Here is a 14,154-nt window from a genome sequence, read left to right as displayed (position 1 = left end):
ACTTCCTATTACTCATTGTCACCAGACACCATAGCTACTGCTGCTGTCTACGCCACCACAGAAATAGACAGCCTCGTCCTCGGCTTGGACCCCAGTGATGGTTAACGTGGCTGTGGAGCCGGATGAGGATCCGGAGAATCGTGAAGGGATGTCCGAGGGTCTCTTGTTGTTGTTGTAGATCACAGTGACAAGGGCACCGCCAGGAACCTTCTGCTGGTACCAGCCATAGCCGTAGCTGCTCCCAGAGCAGGTGATCTGGACGGTTTGTCCCAGCTTCGCTGACACCGAGGCCGGCTGAGTCACCGCTGCCTGGACCAGGGAACCTGGAGAGGGAGAGGAGAGAGGGGAGAAGACGGGGGTCAGCCAGTGCCCCACAAGCACTGCCCTCCCTGGGCAGCGGGATGGGGCCCCTGTGCCCAAAGGCCATGATGCCACGGAGGAACCCAGAGCCCCGCACACAGAGCCCAAGGCCAGAGCACGACGGTCCTGCAAGGAGAACTGGCAGCAGCAAGAGGAGGGGGAATGCCAGACTCGGTGCCGCCATCACGCTAACCAGCACTGCTGCTGTCGTAGCTACCACAGTAATAGACAGCCTCGTCCTCGGCTTGGACCCCGGTGATGGTTAATATGGCCATGGAGCCAGACTAGGTTCCGGAGAATCGCGAAGGGATGTCTGAGGGTCTGTTGTCAGTATCGTACATCACAGTGACAGGGGCACTGCCAGGAACCTTCTGCTGGTACCAGCCAGCATAACCATAGCTGCTGCTAATCCCGGAGCAGGTGATCTGGACGGTTTGTCCCAGCTTCGCTGACACCGAGGCCGGCTGAGTCAGCGCTGCCTGGACCAGGGAACCTGGAGAGGGAGAGGAGAGAGGGGAGAAGATGGGGGTCAGCCAGTGCCCCACGACCACAGCCCTCCCCAAGCAGCGCGACGGGGATGGGATCCCTGGGCCCAAAGGCTCCGGCTGGGCACAGCGAGTCTGGCCAGGGCACCTGAGCTGTGGGCAAGCACCGCGAGGAGGAGAGGGGCCCAGGCCATGGCGCGATCCCAGCAGCTCCGCGTCCCTACACCGACGGGGCTGTGCCGTGGACCCCGACTCCCTCTTAAACCCCCGCTCACCTGGGCATGGCCCCTCCATGCAAATGTGGCCCCCAACGTTCACTGGCAGCTCCTGTCCCAGTGCTCCCCCTGCCCGCTGCAGGCACGTCTCTGGCCCACCAAAGGTGCCAAGACCACTCTGTGCCGCCTGCTCCCTGGGCCACTCAGCTGGGAAAACCAGGTCCTGCTTCACACCAGGGCACCACAGCCGGGTTTCTCGCAGGAGCCACAAGACTGACCAGCTGGATCGAGGTGTCCGGGCAAATGCTCCTCCACTCTGGTTTTGGTAAATACAACCTTAGCCAAGACACGTGCCAAGGGCCGGCAGGAACACTTTTCTGTCCTGCCTTGCTGAAGCATCTTCTGCAGCCGCCTTGGCCTGGCCTGCGACCCGGGCATCACCCACCCACCCACCCAGCATCCCTCTGCGGCAGCACAGCTCCTCCAGCCGCGCTCCCCTTCGCCTCCCGCCCCGGGCGCTTCTCCGCGGGCTCCGCACCCGCGGCCGGCCCAGCACCAGCCCGCAGCGCCGCGCCAGCACCCCCTGCCCGCAGCGCACCCCCACTGCAGCCTGCTGCTGCGAGACCTCCCGGGCCAGGGGCCAGGATTGCTCCGGCAGCACAGGCGCTCCCGCTTCTCAGCACCACCGCAGGGACGAGGAAGAGTGCCCCGGCCTCTGCCTTAAGCTCTGGCTGTAAACCAAGACTAACTTTTAAGCTGAGTTCAAGGCTCATACACTTTATTGCCAAGGGCTGGGGGGATCTGGGAAACACTGCAGTTTGCGGGCACTGACAACAGCATCTCAGGCAGAGCTGCGTTTATCTTAGAAGAGCCCTCGAGGCAACTAGACAGCCTAAGTCATGTCAGGCTCAGACATTTAAGCTGACAGTGCCTCCAGAAGTCCCATTTCCTACCAAATATTAGCATGCAGTTTCTGGGAAGACACCAGAAAGCAAAACAACTTCAAGAAGCTGCTGCAACTCACTCCTTTCCGGGCCCAGGAAGCAGCCCCAGGCAAACCAGTGCCGGGCTGTCATGCCCAACACATGGGCTAAGTAAACCCCTGGTAAGAGGGGAGCCCCACTGCGTTCCCCGGGAAGACAGACCACTGGCCTCCTGGCGTGAAGGCTGCCCAACAGTAAATAAACACACAGCACCAGCGCCAACATCACATTTTGCAGGCAGGAGCAACCAGCCGCACCACAGGTCTGCACTAGCAGGAGCTGTGCCACTTCCATATCCTCCAGCACCACCGTCAGGATCACTGCCACCCACGCACAGCAGACAGTAACGGTCAACGCAGAGCACCCAACCATGGCCACCCTGCAGGGCACCTGGATGCTGATCAGCACTGCTGTCCTGGGCACCACAGTAATAGACAGCCTCGTCCTCGGCTTGGACCCCAGTGATGGTTAACGTGCCAGTGGTGCCAGATGCAGAACCGGAGAATCGCGAAGGGATGTCCGAGGGTCTGTTGGTGTTAGCGTAGATGACAGTGACAGGGGCACTGCCAGGAACCTTCTGCTGGTACCAGCCGGCATAAGCATAGCTGCCGCTGCTGCTGTAAACCCCGGAGCAGGTGATCTGGACGGTTTGTCCCAGCTTCGCTGACACCGAGGCCGGCTGAGTCACCGCTGCCTGGACCAGGGAACCTGGAGACGGAGAGGAGAGAGGGGAGAAGATGGGGGTCAGCCAGTGCCCCATGACCACAGCCCTCCCTGGGCAGCAGGACGGGGCCCCTGTGCCCAAAGGTCATAATGGCACAGTGGGACCACAGCCCCACACAGAGCCCAAGGCCTGAGCCCTGGGGCCCTTTGAGGAGACCTGGCAGAAGCAAGAGACGTGGCCACCAGCAGCATGAGGCGGCGCGGCAGGTGACAAGGCAATGCCGTGCCGTTTGTCAGGACAGGCACAGTCCCAGGGTCACCTCCTGCATGGCATGGTACAATCAGGAGGACATTCACAGCTATGGCCATGCAGAGGGGACGCGAAGCTGCCCCAGCCCCACAACCTTGCTCAGCCATGAGGGAGAAGGGCAGAAAAGCCCCATTTTTAACTCCTCTGTAGCTCACTTCCACATCTCTCTGTGTCACTACAACAGGATTACTGCTGCTGTCCCAGCCACCACAGAAATAGACAGCCTCGTCCTCGGCTTGGACCCCAGTGATGGTTAACATGCCCGTGGAGCCGGACTTGGACCCGGAGAATCGCGAAGGGATGTCCGAGGGTCTCTTGTTGCTGCTATAGATCACAGTGACAAGGGCACCGCCAGGTACCTTCTGCTGGTACCAGCCAACACCATAGCTGCTGCTGCTGCTAATCCCGGAGCAGGTGATCTGGACGGTTTGTCCCAGCTTCGCTGACACCGAGGCCGGCTGAGTCACCGCTGCCTGGACCAGGGAACCTGGAGAGGGAGAGGAGAGAGGGGAGAAGGCGGGGGTCAGCCAGTGCCTCGGGACCACAGCCCTCCCCTGGTGGGCGATGGTGGGACAGCAGAGACTCCTAACTGGTGCCTGCAATGGCAGCAGGTTTCTGTATCACTTCCCCATTGCTCTGTGTCACCGCGACAGCATTGCTGCTGCTGCGTAGCCAGCACAGAAATAGACAGCCTCGTCCTCGGCTTGGACTCCAGTGATGGTTAACGTGGCTGTGGAGCCAGAGTAGGATCCGGAGAATCGCGAAGGGATGCCCGAGGGTCTGCTGTTGCTACCGTAGATCACAGTGACAGGGGCACTGCCAGGAACCTTCTGCTGGTACCAGCCAACATTGCTGCTGCTGCTAAGCCCAGAGCAGGTGATTTTGACGGTTTGGCCCGGGTTCGCTGACACCGAGGGTGGCTGAGTCGGCGCTGCCTGGACCAGGGAACCTGGAGAGGAAGAGGAGAGAGGGGAGAAGATGGGGGTCAGCCAGTGCCCAATGAGCACTGCCCTCCCCAAGCAGTGGGATGGGGTCCCTGTGCCCAAAGGCTCTGGACCGGCACAGCGAGCCTGGCCAGGGCACCTGAGCTGTGGGCAAGCACTACGAGGAGGAGAGGAGCCCAGGCCATGGCGCAATCCCACCAGCTCCGCATCCCCACGCCAACAGGGCTGTGCCATGGACCCCGACTCCCTCTTAAGCGCCCACCTGCTCAGGCACAGCTCCTCCATGCAAATGTGGCCCCCAACGTTCACTGGCAGCTCCTGTCCCAGTGCTCCCCCTGCCCACTGCAGGCACGTCTCTGGCCCACCAAAGGTGCCAAGACCACTCTGTGCTGCCTGCTCCCTGGCTACCTGCTCCTTCCCCAACACGGCTGCTGAGCTCTGAGCTGAGCCAGGGCCCACCCAGTGCCTGTCCCTGCCCAGGAGGACCGTGGCCTCACTGCACCGGGAACTCCTGTGCACAGGCAGGGACAGCCCCTTCTTGGCACATGGACACATCCGCCTGCTCTGGAGCACCCAACTCTGCTTGGCGCTTGCTGGTCCCTGGGTGGCCATGCTACCCACGCACTGCTCAGCAGCAGTGACAGAGGAGCTGGGAAAAGCAGGTCCTGCTTCAAGCAAGGGCGCCACAACTGGGCCTCTGTTTAAGCGCCGCAGGAGAACTGCAGAGCAGAGAACTGGGATTTGGACGGGGACTGGAACCACACGGAGACTAGGAGCTTCAAAGCTACCCAACAGTAAGGAAACACAAGCCCCCCGTTCCTCCAAGTACAAAGCGAGCTGGGGGTCTCCAGCAGCTTCACAGCAGCCACGAATAGACTTGGTCTGGAGTTCGTACCAACCAAGTGCACGTAGCATCCTCCCATACTTGTCTGGCCAGAGGCAGCCCCTCTGCTACCTGCTGACAGCACGGGCCACAGTAGCCTCCAAAAGGGTCTGCTGCGACTGCCCTGCACCAGGGTGTTACACACTGGCACCTGGCTGTCCCCAGCCCCTTTGCCTCTTGGCTGCCCCACGAACCTCAGGACTGTGGCGCGGGGCCACGCTGACACCATGTGGGGATGAGAAGGCCCTCAGGGACAGCACTGCAGGAACTGAGAGCAGAGCCCAGCACAGGACTCTGCCTGAGCTGTCCCTCACCCCTACGACAGCTTCCACCAAGTCCAGAGACATCTCCAGCCCCTGCCACAACGTTCACGGCTTCTGCATGGGACCCTGCCCAAGGCACCACAGCTCACAGGGGAGAGCCTCTCACACAGACACAGGGCCCTTAGGCACAGTTGCTGTCACCAGAGGAGGGTGGGCATCAGCCCTGAACTGGCAGGGAGCCCAGGGACCAGAACAGGATGCCCAGAGATAACAACAAGGTTTCGCCTACTTTCTCTGGGCCACAGGACAAGACATTTTGCGGGCAGGAGCAACCAGCCGCACCACAGGTCTGCACTAGCAGGAGCTGTGCCACTTCCATATCCTCCAGCACCACTGTCAGGATCACTGCCACTCCCGCACAGCAGACAGTAATGGTCAACGCAGAGCACCCAATCATGGCCACCCTGCAGGGCACCTGGATGCTGATCAGCACTGCTGTCCTGGGCACCACAGTAATAGACAGCCTCGTCCTCGGCTTGGACTCCAGTGATGGTTAACGTGGCCGTGGTGCCGGATGCAGAACCGGAGAATCGCGAAGGGATGCCCGAGGGTCTCTTGCTGTTCTCATAGATGACAGTGACAAGGGCACCGCCAGGAACCTTCTGCTGGTACCAGCCATAGCTGTAGCTGCTCCCAGAGCAGGTGATCTGGACGGTTTGTCCCAGCTTCGCTGACACCGAGGCCGGCTGAGTCACCGCTGCCTGGACCAGGGAACCTGGAGAGGGAGAGGAGAGAGGGGAGAAGACGGGGGTCAGCCAGTGCCCCACGAGCACTGCCCTCCCTGGGCAGCGGGATGGGGCCCCTGTGCCCAAAGGCCATGATGCCACGGAGGGACCCAGAGCCCCGCACACAGAGCCCAAGGCCAGAGCACAACGGTCCTGCAAGGAGAACTGGCAGCAGCAAGAGGAGGGGGAATGCCAGACTCGGTGCCGCCATCACGCTAACCAGCACTGCTGCTGTCGTAGCTACCACAGTAATAGACAGCCTCGTCCTCGGCTTGGACCCCGGTGATGGTTAACGTGCCAGTGGTGCCGGATGCAGAACCGGAGAATCGCGCAGGGGTGCCCGAGGGTCTCTTGTTGTTTAAATATATCACAGTGACAGGGCACTGCCAGGTACCTTCTGCTGGAACCAGCTATAATAGTTGTTTATCATGGAGCAGGAGATCCAGGTGTTTACTCCTGGGGACACGTACATCGAGGGCGGCTGAGTAGGCCCTGCCTAGAGCCCAGAGAGGGAGAGAGGGGAGAATACAGGGGTCAGCAAGTGCCCCAGGAGCACGGTCCTCCTTGGGCAGCGAGACAGTTACGGGACTCCTCTGCCCACAAGCACGCAGATGGGACACCCTGGGTGCAGCCCCAAGCCCAGGCACTCCCTGAGGGGTGGCTGTAGCCAGAGCCTGGACCCTCTCCCTGCCCGCTGCCCCTCGGGCACACCTCATCCCTGTCACTGAGACCAGGCAGCCCAGGGGCATGGCCTGCTGTGGGCACCCAGCGTTTGCAGCAGTCCGGAGACACCCTGCCCATGCCCCAAATGGGGCCACGTCCAGGCCAGCAGCCAGGGACGGCAGGGCAGCGGGTCCCCAGTCAGTGAGAAGCTGCGTGGGGAGACAAGGTGTGACAAAGGAATGGGGGCATCTCCAGCACAGCATGGGCTGGTGAGAGGCACCACCATGGAGACCAGAGACGGGGGGCTGCCTGGGTAGGGGGCACGAGCTCCACTGGGGCCTTTCCAGGATCAAATGTGCCCAAGTAACACCCTCTCCCCACGCACCTCCTGTCCCCACGGCAGCACAAAGCACCCAGGGCACATGGGCTCTGGCTCTTGGGCTCCTCCACACCCCTTGGGATGAGTCAGGAACATCCCCAGATGCAGCACAGGCCCAGAGTGCTCGGGGGGAAGGGAAAGGGGGGACCTAGTGCCTGGCAGCTTACAGCATAGCCCTGCAATGGACAGACCTTCCCAGAGCCAACGGGTCCTTACCCAGCCCAGGGATTCCCCCAAACCCCACCTCTGCTCATCTCCATGGAAAGGCTCTCAGACACAAGAGGGACAGAAGCTCCCCCTGCCCAGCAGCACGGCACTACTGCCCCATGGAAACCATCTCTTGCGGGTCCCTGGGGCAAGGAAGGAGGTGCTCAGCAGCACACACCGGCACCGCACTGCCAGCACCAGAGGGGAGGTGGCATCAGGACAGAGACGCAGACAAAACCCTGCAAAGGTAGAGCCAGAACAGGCGCAAGTGCAAAAGGGTGCCAACTGCCAACCCTCTGCAGCTCTTCCCCGCGCAGGGGAGGCGTAGGAATGAACAGGAGGAAAAAAAACTAACCTCAGCATCACCGTGACCCTGACCAGCACTGCTGCTTTCCCAGCCACCACAGAAATAGACAGCCTCATCCTCGGCTTGGACTCCAGTGATGGTTAATGTGCCAGTGGAGCCGGACGAGGATCCGGAGAACCGCGAAGGGATGTCCGAGGGTCTCTGGTTGCTTTTGTAGATCACAGTGACAGGGGCACTGCCAGGTACCTTCTGCTGGAACCAGCCAACAGCATTGCTGCTGTCAAGCCCAGAGCAGGTGATCTGGACGGTTTGTCCTGGGTTTTCTGACACCGAGGGCGGCTGAGTCAGCGCTGCCTGGACCAGGGAACCTGGAATGGAGAGGAGAGAGGGGAGAAGATGGGGGTCAGCCAGTGCCCCACGACCACAGCCCTCCTGGGCAGCAGGACGGGGCCCTGTGCCCAAAGGCCTTGATAACACTGAGGAAACCAGAGCCCTGCACACAGAGCCCAAGGCCAGAGCCCTGGGGCCCTGCGAGGAAAATGCGCAGCACCAGCAGGACGGAGCTGCCAGCAGAAAAAGGCAGTGGGGCTGGGGACAAGGCAATGCCATGCCTTCTCTAGGGACAGGCACAAGGTGCCCACAGCCCCAGAGTCACCTCCTGCACCATGAGGCACAACTGGGAGGACATTTACAGCCATGGCCATACAGAGGGGACACAAACCTGCCCCAGCCCACAGCCCTGTTCAGCCATGAAGGAGAAGGGCAGAAAAGCCCCACATTTAAGTCCTCTGTTATATAGCTCACTTCCACATCTCTCTATGCCACTACAACAGGATCACTACTGCTGTCCCTGCTACCGCAGTAATAGACAGCCTCGTCCTCGGCTTGGACTCCAGTGATGGTTAACGTGGCTGTGGAGCCAGAGTAGGATCCGGAGAATCGCGAAGGGATGCCCGAGGGTCTGCTGTTGCTACCGTAGATCACAGTGACAGGGGCACTGCCAGGAACCTTCTGCTGGTACCAGCCAACATTGCTGCTGCTGCTAAGCCCAGAGCAGGTGATTTTTGACGGTTTGGCCCGGGTTCGCTGACACCGAGGGTGGCTGAGTCGGCGCTGCCTGGACCAGGGAACCTGGAGAGGAAGAGGAGAGAGGGGAGAAGATGGGGGTCAGCCAGTGCCCAATGAGCACTGCCCTCCCCAAGCAGTGGGATGGGGTCCCTGTGCCCAAAGGCTCTGGACCGGCACAGCGAGCCTGGCCAGGGCACCTGAGCTGTGGGCAAGCACTACGAGGAGGAGAGGAGCCCAGGCCATGGCGCAATCCCACCAGCTCCGCATCCCCACGCCAACAGGGCTGTGCCATGGACCCCGACTCCCTCTTAAGCGCCCACCTGCTCAGGCACAGCTCCTCCATGCAAATGTGGCCCCCAACGTTCACTGGCAGCTCCTGTCCCAGTGCTCCCCCTGCCCACTGCAGGCACGTCTCTGGCCCACCAAAGGTGCCAAGACCACTCTGTGCTGCCTGCTCCCTGGCTACCTGCTCCTTCCCAACACGGCTGCTGAGCTCTGAGCTGAGCCAGGGCCCACCCAGTGCCTGTCCCTGCCCAGGAGGACCGTGGCCTCACTGCACCGGGAACTCCTGTGCACAGGGCAGGGGACAGCCCCTTCTTGGCACATGGACACATCCGCCTGCTCTGGAGCACCCAACTCTGCTTGGCGCTTGCTGGTCCCTGGGTGGCCATGCTACCCACGCACTGCTCAGCAGCAGTGACAGAGGAGCTGGGAAAAGCAGTCCTGCTTCAAGCAAGGGCGCCACAACTGGGCCTCTGTCTTAAGCGCCACAGGAGAACTGCAGAGCAGAGAACTGGGATTTGGACGGGACTGGAACCACACGGAGACTAGGAGCTTCAAAGCTACCCAACAGTAAGGAAACACAAGCCCCCGTTCCTCCAAGTACAAAGCGAGCTGGGGGTCTCCAGCAGCTTCACAGCAGCCACGAATAGACTTGGTCTGGAGTTCGTACCAACCAAGTGCACGTAGCATCCTCCCATACTTGTCTGGCCAGAGGCAGCCCCTCTGCTACCTGCTGACAGCACGGGCCACAGTAGCCTCCAAAAGGGTCTGCTGCGACTGCCCTGCACCAGGGTGTTACACACTGGCACCTGGCTGTCCCCAGCCCCTTTGCCTCTTGGCTGCCCCACGAACCTCAGGACTGTGGCGCGGGGCCACGCTGACACCATGTGGGGATGAGAAGGCCCTCAGGGACAGCACTGCAGGAACTGAGAGCAGAGCCCAGCACAGGACTCTGCCTGAGCTGTCCCTCACCCCTACGACAGCTTCCACCAAGTCCAGAGACATCTCCAGCCCCTGCCACAACGTTCACGGCTTCTGCATGGGACCCTGCCCAAGGCACCACAGCTCACAGGGGAGAGCCTCTCACACAGACACAGGCCCTTAGGCACAGTTGCTGTCACCAGAGGAGGGTGGGCATCAGCCCTGAACTGGCAGGGAGCCCAGGGACCAGAACAGGATGCCCAGAGATAACAACAAGGTTTCGCCTACTTTCTCTGGGCCACAGGACAAGACATTTTGCGGGCAGGAGCAACCAGCCGCACCACAGGTCTGCACTAGCAGGAGCTGTGCCACTTCCATATCCTCCAGCACCACTGTCAGGATCACTGCCACTCCCGCACAGCAGACAGTAATGGTCAACGCAGAGCACCCAATCATGGCCACCCTGCAGGGCACCTGGATGCTGATCAGCACTGCTGTCCTGGGCACCACAGTAATAGACAGCCTCGTCCTCGGCTTGGACTCCAGTGATGGTTAACGTGGCCGTGGTGCCGGATGCAGAACCGGAGAATCGCGAAGGGATGCCCGAGGGTCTCTTGCTGTTCTCATAGATGACAGTGACAAGGGCACCGCCAGGAACCTTCTGCTGGTACCAGCCATAGCTGTAGCTGCTCCAGAGCAGGTGATCTGGACGGTTTGTCCCAGCTTCGCTGACACCGAGGCCGGCTGAGTCACCGCTGCCTGGACCAGGGAACCTGGAGAGGGAGAGGAGAGAGGGGAGAAGACGGGGTCAGCCAGTGCCCCACGAGCACTGCCCTCCCTGGGCAGCGGATGGGGCCCCTGTGCCCAAAGGCCATGATGCCACGGAGGGACCCAGAGCCCCGCACACAGAGCCCAAGGCCAGAGCACAACGGTCCTGCAAGGAGAACTGGCAGCAGCAAGAGGAGGGGGAATGCCAGACTCGTGCCGCCATCACGCTAACCAGCACTGCTGCTGTCGTAGCTACCACAGTAATAGACAGCCTCGTCCTCGGCTTGGACCCCGGTGATGGTTAACGTGCCAGTGGTGCCGGATGCAGAACCGGAGAATCGCGCAGGGGTGCCGAGGGTTCTCTTGTTGTTTAAATATATCACAGTGACAGGGGCACTGCCAGGTACCTTCTGCTGGAACCAGCTATAATAGTTGTTTATCATGGAGCAGGAGATCCAGGTGTTTACTCCTGGGGACACGTACATCGAGGGCGGCTGAGTAGGCCCTGCCTAGAGCCAGAGAGGGAGAGAGGGGAGAATACAGGGGTCAGCAAGTGCCCCAGGAGCACGGTCCTCCTTGGGCAGCGAGACAGTTACGGGACTCCTCTGCCCACAAGCACGCAGATGGGACACCCTGGGTGCAGCCCCAAGCCCAGGCACTCCCTGAGGGGTGGCTGTAGCCAGAGCCTGGACCCTCTCCTGCCTGCTGCCCCTCGGGGCACACCTCATCCCTGTCACTGAGACCAGGCAGCCCAGGGGCATGGCCTGCTGTGGGCACCCAGCGTTTGCAGCAGTCCGGAGACACCCCTGCCCATGCCCCAAATGGGGCCACGTCCAGGCCAGCAGCCAGGGACGGCAGGGCAGCGGGTCCCCAGTCAGTGAGAAGCTGCGTGGGGAGACAAGGTGTGACAAAGGGAATGGGGGCATCTCCAGCACAGCATGGGCTGGTGAGAGGCACCACCATGGAGACCAGAGACGGGGGCTGCCTGGGTAGGGGGCACGAGCTCCACTGGGGCCTTTCCAGGATCAAATGTGCCCCAAGTAACACCCTCTCCCCACGCACCTCCTGTCCCCACGGCAGCACAAAGCACCCAGGGCACATGGGCTCTGGCTCTTGGGCTCCTCCACACCCCTTGGGATGAGTCAGGAACATCCCCAGATGCAGCACAGGCCCAGAGTGCTCGGGGGGAAGGGAAAGGGGGGACCTAGTGCCTGGCAGCTTACAGCATAGCCCTGCAATGGACAGACCTTCCCAGAGCCAACGGGTCCTTACCCAGCCAGGGATTCCCCCAAACCCCACCTCTGCTCATCTCCATGGAAAGGCTCTCAGACACAAGAGGGACAGAAGCTCCCCCTGCCCAGCAGCACGGCACTACTGCCCCATGGAAACCATCTCTTGCGGGTCCCTGGGGCAAGGAAGGAGGTGCTCAGCAGCACACACCGGCACCGCACTGCCAGCACCAGAGGGGAGGTGGCATCAGGACAGAGACGCAGACAAAACCCTGCAAAGGTAGAGCCAGAACAGGCGCAAGTGCAAAGGGTGCCAACTGCCAACCCTCTGCAGCTCTTCCCCGCGCAGGGGAGGCGTAGGAATGAACAGGAGGAAAAAAACTAACCTCAGCATCACCGTGACCCTGACCAGCACTGCTGCTTTCCCAGCCACCACAGAAATAGACAGCCTCATCCTCGGCTTGGACTCCAGTGATGGTTAATGTGCCAGTGGAGCCGGACGAGGATCCGGAGAACCGCGAAGGGATGTCCGAGGGTCTCTGGTTGCTTTTGTAGATCACAGTGACAGGGGCACTGCCAGGTACCTTCTGCTGGAACCAGCCAACAGCATTGCTGCTGTCAAGCCCAGAGCAGGTGATCTGGACGGTTTGTCCTGGGTTTTCTGACACCGAGGGCGGCTGAGTCAGCGCTGCCTGGACCAGGGAACCTGGAATGGAGAGGAGAGAGGGGAGAAGATGGGGGTCAGCCAGTGCCCCACGACCACAGCCCTCCCTGGGCAGCAGGACGGGGCCCCTGTGCCCAAAGGCCTTGATAACACTGAGGAAACCAGAGCCCTGCACACAGAGCCCAAGGCCAGAGCCCTGGGGCCCTGCGAGGAAAATGCGCAGCACCAGCAGGACGGAGCTGCCAGCAGAAAAAGGCAGTGGGGCTGGGGACAAGGCAATGCCATGCCTTCTCTAGGGACAGGCACAAGGTGCCCACAGCCCCAGAGTCACCTCCTGCACCATGAGGCACAACTGGGAGGACATTTACAGCCATGGCCATACAGAGGGGACACAAACCTGCCCCAGCCCACAGCCCTGTTCAGCCATGAAGGAGAAGGGCAGAAAAGCCCCACATTTAAGTCCTCTGTTATATAGCTCACTTCCACATCTCTCTATGCCACTACAACAGGATCACTACTGCTGTCCCTGCTACCGCAGTAATAGACAGCCTCGTCCTCGGCTTGGACTCCAGTGATGGTTAATGTGCCCGTGGAGCCAGACAAGGATCCGGAGAATCGTGAAGGGATGCCCGAGGGTCTCTTGTCGTTGTAGTAGATCACAGTGACAGGGGCACTGCCAGGAACCTTCTGCTGGAACCAGCCAACACTGCTGCTGCTGCTAAGCCCGGAGCAGGTGATCTGAACGGTTTGTCCTGGGTTTGCTGACACTGAGGGCGGCTGAGTCACCGCTGCCTGGACCAGAGAACCTGGAGAGGGAGAGGAGAGAGGGGAGAAGACGGGGGTCAGCCAGTGCCCCACGAGCACAGCCCTCCCCGGGCAGTGGGAGGGGGACGGGACCCCTGTGCTCAAAGTCCCCAGCTGGGCGCAGTAAGTCTGGCCATGGCACCTGAGCTGTGGGCGAGCACCGCGAGGAGGAGAGGGACAAGGCCAGCCAAGCAACAGGTGCCCAGGTGGCAGCTCCCGACACAGGACAGGGATGGGGTCAGGGTGCTGGGCAGCCCCTGTACTGTCATGGGGCCGTGGTGGGACATTGCCCAGGGCCAGGGCCTTCCCAGGGGGCCAGAGGTGCTGGGGGGCTCCTGCAAGGACTGAGCATGAGCCCAGTGGGCTGGCATGGGGCACACACAGCCACCGCTGCAGTAGCCCGTGGGCTCCTCTTGCGGCATGACAGAGCAGCCCCAGGCCAGCCCTGCTCTGCCCCGGTAGCCTCACGCACGGCCCTGGAGCTGCTGCACCCACGGGAAATATCCCTTCCCTGGGCTAGAAGGCAAAGCTTTGGTCCAGCTCCCCGGCCCATGGCACGTCCCCACTCCTTGGTGCTGGGGCCACAGTTTCAGCAGGACTGAATCCCCCTGGGGTGATGCCCCGGGGCTCCTGGCGCAGCCAGGCTGGGAGGAGGGCAGGGAGGCACCCGGCAGGGCCCTGGGTGCCAGCCTGGGAGCGCAGGGGAACCTGGCCCTGCCGTGCGGGGCAGGGCCAGGGCTGCTGGGGGTCATCCCAGCATTTCTTTACCAAGAGGGTGGTCAAACACTGGACAGGCTTCCTAGAGAGCTGGTCGATGCCCCAAGCCTGTTGGTGTTACAGAGGCATTTGGACAATGCCCTTAGTAACAGCCTTTCACTTTTGGTCAGCCCTGAAGTGGTCAGGCAGTTGAACTAGGTGATCATTGTAGGTCCCTTCCAACTGAAATGTTCTATTGTATTGTAACCTATCCT

At 61.3% G+C, this 14,154-nt stretch overlaps 2 protein-coding genes and 1 gene segment (V, D, J or C); all 3 read right to left on the bottom strand.

Annotated features, from left to right (window-relative positions):
• Positions 1–18: 18 nt before the first annotated feature.
• On the bottom strand, positions 19–1,039 carry LOC127022998 (Ig lambda chain V-1 region-like). The segment is given in 2 exon segments: positions 19–323; positions 994–1,039. Coding segments are annotated over 2 exon segments (351 nt in total).
• A 1,111-nt stretch (positions 1,040–2,150) lies between these two features.
• Positions 2,151–4,145, bottom strand: LOC127022996 (uncharacterized). The gene is made up of 6 exons (XM_050906886.1): positions 4,100–4,145; positions 3,662–3,965; positions 3,551–3,612; positions 3,111–3,503; positions 2,413–2,751; positions 2,151–2,227 (listed from the first exon to the last, which is right to left on the bottom strand). Exons 1-6 carry the CDS (start codon positions 4,143–4,145, stop codon positions 2,151–2,153), a joined length of 1,221 nt encoding a protein of 406 aa, XP_050762843.1.
• A 5,130-nt stretch (positions 4,146–9,275) lies between these two features.
• LOC127022995 (uncharacterized) lies at positions 9,276–13,452 on the bottom strand. Its single transcript, XM_050906885.1, has 6 exons — positions 13,326–13,452; positions 12,929–13,185; positions 12,102–12,548; positions 10,970–10,995; positions 10,060–10,491; positions 9,276–9,357 (listed from the first exon to the last, which is right to left on the bottom strand). Exons 1-6 carry the CDS (start codon positions 13,450–13,452, stop codon positions 9,276–9,278), a joined length of 1,371 nt encoding a protein of 456 aa, XP_050762842.1.
• Between the last annotated feature and the right edge of the window lie 702 nt (positions 13,453–14,154).

This window comes from Gymnogyps californianus, chromosome 16 (assembly GCF_018139145.2).
Source record: "Gymnogyps californianus isolate 813 chromosome 16, ASM1813914v2, whole genome shotgun sequence".
In the NCBI taxonomy this organism is placed as follows: domain Eukaryota; kingdom Metazoa; phylum Chordata; class Aves; order Accipitriformes; family Cathartidae; genus Gymnogyps; species Gymnogyps californianus.
This window is presented reverse-complemented; position numbering and strand designations above follow the sequence as displayed.